This window comes from Abrus precatorius, unplaced genomic scaffold (assembly GCF_003935025.1).
Source record: "Abrus precatorius isolate BTA unplaced genomic scaffold, Abrus_2018 Scaffold10, whole genome shotgun sequence".
NCBI classification, from domain to species: Eukaryota; Viridiplantae; Streptophyta; class Magnoliopsida; order Fabales; family Fabaceae; genus Abrus; species Abrus precatorius.
In genome coordinates, this window is record NW_020874292.1 from 2,675,579 (window position 1) to 2,685,028 (window position 9,450).

Consider the following 9,450-nt stretch of genomic DNA (forward strand, 5'->3'; position numbering starts at 1 on the left):
TTTTAGAAAACAGCATGGAAAGATGGCTATTTCTAGCCCATAGTTTTCTTTTTCCCTTTTGTAACTTCTTGTTCCCCTCAATAAGGCTGGTTTCTGATTATCAAAATGATTTCTTTTTACTTTGTGGACTAGTATTAATTATTTAAAGTATACAATCATGAAAGATGAAGGTAAAATTGTCATCACAGTAGTAGATATTATTTATTAAACTTATAATAAAAATAATGAGTTTGACTATTTATACTCAATGAAGAGTCTCTGCTACCATTGAAAAAGAATCTTCTTTCACACACTTTTGCATGAGTACATTTTTATATTGAAATATGAAAGGATTTAAACTTCTCTTTCTAACTGCACACAGTTTACATTCTTTAACAAAATTATTTAGGAAAATATGATATATTGCACCATTGATTGTTTAGATTTAAAATAATTATTACGTAAATGTATTTAAAAAATATTTGCATTTGGATATATATAAATATAAAGATTGGGTTTAAAAAGCCCGACAAGCCAACCATATATAGTAGTTGCAGTATTTTGTTTAGTTGTAATTCTTTTTTCTTCATATAGTTATATATACATATAGAAAGAACTGAGATACCACATCTACTATTTATCTGCACCCAATGAAGAATTTCAGGAATCTACATTAATTAAAGGTGATATTCACATAATTTTTATATATATTTTTTTAACAAATTTTATTTAATAACTTAAAGTGTGTTTAAAAAATGTATTGTTAACATTTTTCACACTCTTTAACACTGATATGCTTAGCATGGGATCAAAATTCTTTAAAAACTTTAGCTGAACCTAGGACTTCTTTCACTAATTTACCCCCACCCAACTTTCTTTTTCCCTTTGATTTCAACTCAACTTTAATTTGGAAAATCAAACGCATCCTTGGTAGGTAGGCACGATGTGATAGGAATTAGTGTCTTAAGAGAGTTTTATTATATATATGTCCTATGATACTCACTTTCCTATAGAAAAATATAAAAAAATGATGATTAATTAATTAAACAGAAGAACTGAGATAAGCCTAATGACTTGGCCTATCTGATGTCATCAGAAAGAGCCAGGTCCCACTTTTCTTTTACCTTTTTTTTCTTATCTCAAACCAATGTTTATGCAAGCATTGTTATGAATTAGGTAAAAAAAATGTTCCCTTTGTGTGTGTCTATGACTATGTGTGTGAAGTAGATTACAGGCAGGGACCACCATAGCTAAATCATGTGTATTCTTATTTTTAAAAGGATCGGAGATTGCTTTAGCTTTTTGTTTATACCCTCCTGCAAGCAAGGAACTTGTTCAAAACTATGCTTTATTCCACTTCCTCTGGCTATACATGAGTTACAAGTACAACCATATATACTCAAGCCAAACACTTTCCCTCCTATTGTGTTCTCTGTTACCTTTTAATTCTGTACAACTTAAATTTAATTTTTTGAAATAAAGTATAATTAAAACAAAAATAAATCTTAAAAAATTTAAAATTATATTTTATAAATATGTGTTTTAAATGTTTTAACACTCGTATTTCATTACCTATCCATTATAAAAAATAAGTTTTAAATTAAATTCATATCAATAATTTGCAAGCCACTTATAAGTATCATTACAAGTATTTAGTGAACTTTGTTTTGAGGCAATGTGCTAACTTTCCCACCTTAAAATTTTTAATAAAAAAGATCTCATTCTCTTCAATACTTAATAAATTAGAGAACTGGATCAGACTTTATCAAATTAGTAATATCTATATATAAATAAAAATCTCACAAATAGAAATAAAATTCTCTTTCAGAATTTTCTTTTAAGACGTATTTTATTAAAGTTATATTCATTTTTCAAAGTACTTGTGAATCATCTGAAGAGAGAGAAAAATTATGGTGTTTAAACAAAATAAAATGATTCAAGTATAAAATGGCTTATTTTTAATCAATTCTGCATTAGAAATTTTTTAAATTGTTTTAACCTTTATAATCCGCACCCAACCTTAGTTTTTTGTTTCCATTCTTTTTGACTCTGAATTATCTCACATTTGAATAATCCTGAGAAGATTAGAATTCCCAATATATTTATTTACATTAAATTCTCCAGTAATTAAAATTTCATTATTAAGTCCCTAACATACATATTGTAATTAAGAGTTACAATAGATATTATTGGCATGACATATTTCATATTACAAAATTATATTTATACAAGAAAGCGTACAATTTGTGTGTACTACTCTTCTCATTCTCTATTTTTTATTTTTTTTTGGTCAAGTTCTCATTCTTTTCTCCCCACCGTTTTCTCATTTTTACATCACACCTTTTCCATTCTTTGCAATTGCCGTCCATTATATTCTTTTGCAACAATATTCCTTTTAAGCACATATACTGGCATTTAATATAGAAAAGTTCATAGTTCAGTGATGCTAGTAATACATTCTTTATTATTAACTAAAATTTATTGAAAATTATACAAATTATGTGAGTATCACTTTTTTTCACTCCTAAATTATGTTTTACTCTTATATTTTTTAATTTTTAATAAATTTTAATCAATAAAAAGTATAGTAGAAAGTGTATTACTAGCGTTCCTTCTATAAAAGTGAGTGTTAAAATTTGAAGAATTTTCCATTCTGCAACATCCCTCGTTTTTACTAGCATTGCACTGCACACTCTCTACAGGATTGCATCACTCAAAATGCAGCTATATTGTTCGTAGAAAGAAATTTCTTCTAAGAGTTATTGAAAATTAAAATATCAAAGAGTTTTATTATATGCCCTCATGAAAAGGAACGCAGTACACAACAAGCATTGTAAGGACGAAATCCAAAACTTAACGTGAGTCTTAAATGATATCCCTAAATTAGAAATTTGTAGTAATGTTATCAGCATGAGTCTAAAATGATAAACCAAGTAAATAACTAGGAAACCATTGTTTTAAAAATATATATTTCAAATTGGCTAGGATTGAACAAGAAAACAAACAGAAGAAAGAGAAATATTTTGGTCATGCAAAACGTCATGCTAACATCACTATAAAAACAAATTTTAGAATGACCAAAAAAACAAAACAAAAGTTTAGAAATATAAAAATTTAGTTAAAAAGTTGGCAAAGTATATAAACCTTGGTAATTTAAAAACAAGCAAATGTTGGTGCCATTATCTGTTTGAGATGAGTTTGTGGTTTAATTATCGTCAACAGAGCAGGCAATGGAACGATTGATGTGCAATACTAAATTAAATTCTTTAATACTAATCAGAAGAACTAAGATAATTAAGCCTAATGACTTGGCCAATCTGATGTCAGAAAGCGCCAAGTCTCACTTTTCTTTTTTCTTTTTTTCTTATCTTAAACCAATGTTTATGCTAACTATGTTATGAATTAGAAAAAAGAAAATGTTCCCTTAGTGTGTATATGAGTATGCGTGTGGAGTAAATTACAGGCAGGGGCCACCATAGCTAAATGATGTGTATTCTTATCCCAAATAGGATTTGAAAATTGCTTTAGCTTTTGTTTTATACCCTGCTGCAAGCAAGGAACATGTCGAAAACAAAGCTTTATTCCACTTCCTCTGGCTATATATGATATGAGTTACAAGTACAACCACGTATAGTCAAGCCGAACACTTTACCTCCTATTGTGTTCTGAGTTGCCTTTTAGCCTTTGAGTAAGTATTAACTACTTAACATGAGTGGCCACGCTCGCGCGTTACCGGCCATCCCTGCGAAGATGCAGCCAAGGAAGGAGCGACGCATGTTCTCTACATCTGATGATAGTGCCATGATGAAGCAAGTTCAAGCCACTCATGCTCCTGATGGTCGTGAAATTGATGTCAAACCCATTCTCCAAATCGTTGATGAAATATTGATTCAATTCATTGCCCGAAGTGTTGAGGGTCATGAGGTAAATCCATTTATAATGTAATCATGTTTATATAATATGTAATCTTGTTGTGTCCCTATTTGCTTTGCATGCACGTACGTGATCAATGCTTAACTAGTTATTAATTTATTTGTTTGGTAGGTTAAACGAGACCAAGACACATTGGAGATGTCTGCTGCTCTGGCTGAATATGACATGCTTGACTCGCTGGCTTTTATCATAAACAAAATTTCGTGCGAGGTTGTTTTTGTGTGAAAATCTCTACTTTTATGTTAGTTACTACCATTTTTTGCTGTTGTTGAGGATAAAATGTGTTTCCCATTATACCAAATGTGTCGCTGTTGAAAAAAGTTTTTCCCTTCCTTATTTTAGTCCTACATAGAATATCCACTTATTTTTCATTCTGACGGCAGTGGTAAACCATTTCCAACCTTGATTTTTAAACACTCAGTTATAAAACCAACTTTACGCTTACTTTTATTTCTTTTTTACTTTTTCATCACATCTATTACTTTCAACTGCTATATTTTCTCTTCCATCCATTTTTAATCCCTCTTTCCTTTTATCTCTCTTTCTTTTCTATCACATCTCAGACTCTCTTTCTCTTTTTTTTTTTCCTTTATATCTCTCTCATCCCTCCACCTATTTAACGCTTATTTAATGAGTGTGAAGGAAACATTTTGTATTACTTTCTGTTTTTTTATCTCTCTCTTCCCATCCAAGTGTACAGGGATGAGAAAAAAAAATTATTTTTTGATGTTATAAGGTGCACAATTTTTTTTAAGTATCACCAAAACTCACGAGCATTAATGTATGAAAACACATTTAGGTGGCATTCATCTGCCTTTGGGGCTGCTAGTACATAAAACTACAGCCTATGGTTTTCCCTTTCGGAGACTATTTACCTGACCAAATTATTCTGAATATGTTAAAGTATTTGGTGTTTATTTCGATCAAATTTTAAAACAATTTAGAAAGTTATTAAGGAGCACTTGGTGACTACAATGGCAGCTATCTTGCAAGTGCTCAGGAGGTGGAGATGCACATGCATCAACAATGGTGTTACTGAATTACCTGTCAAGCTATGCATGGCATGCAAAAGTTGTGTTAACCTTAGCAGCCTTTGCTGTTATTTTTGGAGAGTTTTGGCTTGTTGCTCAGTCAAGTGTTGAAAATACACTTGCCAAGTCTGTGGCCCTCCTCAAGCAACTCCCTGACATTATAGAGAATTCTTCATCCTATAAACCCCATTTTGATGCACTCATCAAGCTTGTGAAGGCAGCACTGGATGTAACCATGTGCATTGTAGAATTCAAGGAGCTACCATCTGCATATATTTCTGAGGACACACCTCCTATGTCTGTTGCCAGTACTCACATTCCTATTGCTGCCTATTGGGTCATCCGAAGCATTGTGGCTTGTTCCTCACAAATTAGTAGTCTCATAGGCATGAGAAATGAGTAAGCATAGCACCCTTGATCACTGGAATCAATTAACTCATTCATTTTTTCAAATAGTACTAAGTGATCTCATTTTGATGATTGTAGGTCCATTTCATCAGCCTCAGAGGCGTGGGAATTGTCTAGTTTGGCTCACAAAGTCCACAGTATATATGAGCACCTCAAAACCCAACTGGCTCTTTGTTACCAATATATAGGTGAGCACACTACTGAAAATTATAACTAAAAACTTAATTCATTAATTTGGATATACGTAACCTGAATTCAAGATCATTGGACTAATTTAAAGGTTTTGACAATGTTGAGAGTTTCAATAATTGTTAGGATGATATTTTTTTTTCCCAGAATGAAGCATATTTGACATTTTCATCCTTAACCTGGTGCAGATGAAAAGAGGCATATGGAGGCCTTCCATAATCTGATACATCTTTTTGAGTCGGTCCATATTGACAACATGAAAATTATCAGAGCTTTGATATATGGAAAGGATGATATTCTTCCACTTTTTGATGGAACTGCAAAATCAAGGGTTTGATTTTAGATTCTTGTAACATGTAATATATATTGTTACATACCATGGTTTAAAACATTGACTTAACTTATTGACAAGCAGGTTAGTGTAGAGGTACTAAGGAGGAAACATGTGCTGCTGCTCATATCAGATCTTGATATTTCACAAGAAGAGATTCTGGTGCTTGATAATTTGTTCAAAGATGCACGGGCGAGGGGTGAGACTCACTATGAGATGGTATGGATCCCAGTTGTGGACAAAGCCACCTGGAATGAAGTGAATAGACAGAAGTTTGAGTATTTGCAATCATTGATGGTATGGTACAGTGTTGTTGATCCTTTCATCATTGAACCATCAGTGATAAAGTATATTAAAGAAGTGTGGAGTTTCTCAAAGAGACCAATTCTTGTGGCCCTTGATCCACAAGGAAGATTATCTTCCTCAAATGCTCTCCACATGATATGGATTTGGGGAAATTTGGCCTTCCCCTTTACAAGTGATAAAGAAGAATCCTTGTGGAAGAACGAGATTTGGAGCCTTGAGCTGCTTGTTGATGGCATTGATCCAACAGTTTTGGAATGGGTAATAAGATAACATTTATATATCCAAATTAAGTAAATCCCTTGTTTTAGTTCCTAAAACGGTAGGAATAGGCTCTTTTAGTCCTTTATTTTACAAAACTATCTCACCTGTGTCTAATTTTCTACAATGTCATTCACTTTTGTCATGTTAATGAAAAAGAACTAGAGTGAATGAAGTCAGGGCTAAACTAATCCATGCTTAAGACAGCAAGGATTAAATTAGGATAAACTATTGTATAGTCCGTGACCACCACATGTCCATAGTTGCGACCAGTCATCACATGACACGTGACCAAGTCTTAATACCATTTTTGGTAAAACTAAAAAACTTGACTGAGTGTCACATAAGGATTGGTTAGGACCATGGACACATCATGTTTAGGACCACGCAAGAATTTCTCCTAGGTCAAATCAATCTCATTTTTTCATATATTTTGATGGATAGAGTTTCTCTTGCCCCATGTTACAGATGACAGATGGAAAATGCATATGCCTGTATGGAGGTGAAGATCTTGAATGGATTGAAAAGTTCACAACCACTGCATTGAGTGTTGCAAAAGCTGGTAGGTTCCAATTGGAGATGGTATACGTGGGAAAGAGCAACGCCAAAGAGAGGATGCAGAGAATGATCCAAACCTTCGTCACAAGAAAGTTCAGCTACTTTTGGCCTAATGTCACATCCATTTGGTTCTTCTGGGCAAGGTTGGAGAGCATGTTGTACTCAAAGTTGCAGCATGGAAAGAGCGTTGAAAATGACGAAATCATGAGTGAAGTGATGACTGTGCTTAGCTTTGATGGTAGTGATAGAGGGTGGGCAATATTCTGTAGGGGCGCAAACGAAATGGCTAGAGCCAAAGGTGACACTGCTCTATCATGTTTGAGAGACTTTGATAAGTGGAAGGATAGGTCTGACCAAGAGGGTTTTGTGCCAGCAATGAATGATTACCTTAAGGAAATTACCACCCCGCATCATTGCAATCGCCTCATTCTTCCTGGGAGCACTGGTGGCATACCACAGAGGGTTGTGTGTGCTGAATGTGGCCGTCAAATGGAGAAGTACTTCATGTACCGTTGTTGTGTGGAGTAAGAGAGGAACATGTCTTGTTGCACTTGCACACCATAGTATATGTTATTTGTTATTCTTGATCTGTATTTTATTGTATAAGTTTGGTTTGAGAGTTTTTTTAAATATATTTTATAGCATCATAAGCTATGTCTTTGTGAGATATGTAGTGATATGTGACATGCTGATATGACAAGGTTTAAGTTTACTAGCTTGCTAGCCAGCTCTTCAGGCCTCAGAAGCACCATCTGTTTGGGTACTTGAGTCCCTTGCTAATAAAGTGTGATGTAGAACTTTGATGTTACAATAGTATTTAAGTGGTGATAAATGATGTCAAGCACTTATTTTATTTCTTTTAGATTTTCCATTTCTAATAGTAGTCAAAATCATAGTAGTTAAAATTGCGAATTAACACTTAAGATAGTACGTTTGTATTATTCATTGCCAGTCAAGCGATTCCGATCCTAAGCTGTGACTCATTTTTGGTGGGATCGCACGATTTCCTCCCAGACGAGTTGATTTCTAACCCATTTTTTCAAAAAATTCAGTTAAACTCGTTTGATCAGCCTATTTTATTTTGACCCAACTTATATAACCCAAGTATTCAGGATTTTTTTCAGAGACTTCTTTTCAATCTCACATCTCTACAACCTACGAGTTGCGTTTCTCTTCATCGTCGGCACTGTGAGTCTATTCTCTTCATTCTCTATCATTTTCTCTTTCAAACGGCCTCTTTCTCTATCATTTTTTGACGCAACCATGACCTAGAGTTATTGAGTAGTGGGTTGGTTCAATGTGTTGCTTCTTCTGCCTTTATTTCAATATTTTTGCTTTGTTTAATAAGATGTCTGCAAGTGAAAAAGGTGTACCTGCAAATGGGAGAGGGCAACCGGGAAGTAAGAGAGTAATTCCAAGTTTGACCATTAGTAACATTTCTACTGGCTCAGTGGCAACTCTGTTGGTAGCAGTAAAAAAAAAAAATCTCCTAGAAACAAGAGTGATGTGGCATGGCAATATAAAATATAAGTGGACGGAGACACTTGAAAAATACAATGCAAATATTGTCAAAAAATAATAAGTATTGAAATTATCATTTAAAACATCATTTGGCTATAATACAAAAAGATAGTGATGAAGTGAAGAAATAAATGTGGCAAATTGTGTCCTTATCATTGAATAAATTAATCAAGAAATCAAATAGTAACTCCAAAGGGCTTCTTGTAGAAGGTGATGGTAATGATTATGATAAAAAAAGAAAAGGGATTGAAGTTAAAGATAGTGTAATTAAGTCATTCTTAATAACATATTCAAAAAGAATTTAAAAAAGGAACTGCGTCAAGATATTATTTCTTTTTTCTATAATAATCCCGTAACATTTAATGGGGTAAGAAGTGAAGAATTTCACAATATGTTAGAATCAATTGCGAACTATGAAGTTGGTTTTAAGCCACCTTCCTATCATAAAATTAAAATAAAGTATTTAAAGCATAATGTGAATTTGACCATGCAAGCTATTGAAGTACATAGATAAAAATGAAGGAAAATATTATACATCATAATGATGGATGACTAGATCGACAAAAAGAGGAGGCTATATTGAATTTTTTTAGTGAATAACCTTATGGGTACAATTTTTTTTTTCTTCAATTGATGCATCTCATATATCTAAAACAAATGAAAAGTTATTTAAGATTATGGATGACATTGTAGAGAAGGTTGGTGAAGATAATGTGGTTCAAATTGTTACCGAGAATGCAACAAATAATAAGGTTACAGGTGAATTATTGATGGAGAAAAAGAAGATATTGTATTGGACACCATGTACTGTTCACTAAATTTGATATTGGAGGATTTGGAGAAGAAGTTATCCATTCATCAAGATACAATCTCAAAGGGAAAAAATTACTACTTATATTGGCTCAAGGACTTCTCAATTTCTTTATTGCAATAATT

At 33.0% G+C, this 9,450-nt stretch overlaps 1 protein-coding gene across 1 annotated transcript; it reads left to right on the top strand.

The window, feature by feature from the left end:
- The first annotated feature begins 3,637 nt into the window (after positions 1-3,637).
- LOC113852633 (protein SIEVE ELEMENT OCCLUSION B-like) lies at positions 3,638-7,742 on the top strand. Its single transcript, XM_027482952.1, has 7 exons — positions 3,638-3,903; positions 4,024-4,122; positions 4,894-5,342; positions 5,430-5,539; positions 5,729-5,871; positions 5,956-6,435; positions 6,904-7,742. Exons 1-7 carry the CDS (start codon positions 3,688-3,690, stop codon positions 7,519-7,521), a joined length of 2,115 nt encoding a protein of 704 aa, XP_027338753.1. The 5' UTR covers positions 3,638-3,687; the 3' UTR covers positions 7,522-7,742.
- Positions 7,743-9,450: the final 1,708 nt, after the last annotated feature.

What these genes read in the sequence shown, in the direction of transcription:
- LOC113852633 (XM_027482952.1), top strand. Translation starts at nt 3,688, where the DNA reads ATGAGTGGCCACGCTCGCGCGTTACCGGCCATCCCTGCGAAGATGCAG. An exon ending in CTCATAGGCATGAGAAATGA is followed by an intron (nt 5,343 to 5,429) that starts GTAAGCATAGCA and finishes TGATGATTGTAG; the next exon opens with GTCCATTTCATCAGCCTCAG. An exon ending in ATGGAACTGCAAAATCAAGG is followed by an intron (nt 5,872 to 5,955) that starts GTTTGATTTTAG and finishes ATTGACAAGCAG; the next exon opens with GTTAGTGTAGAGGTACTAAG.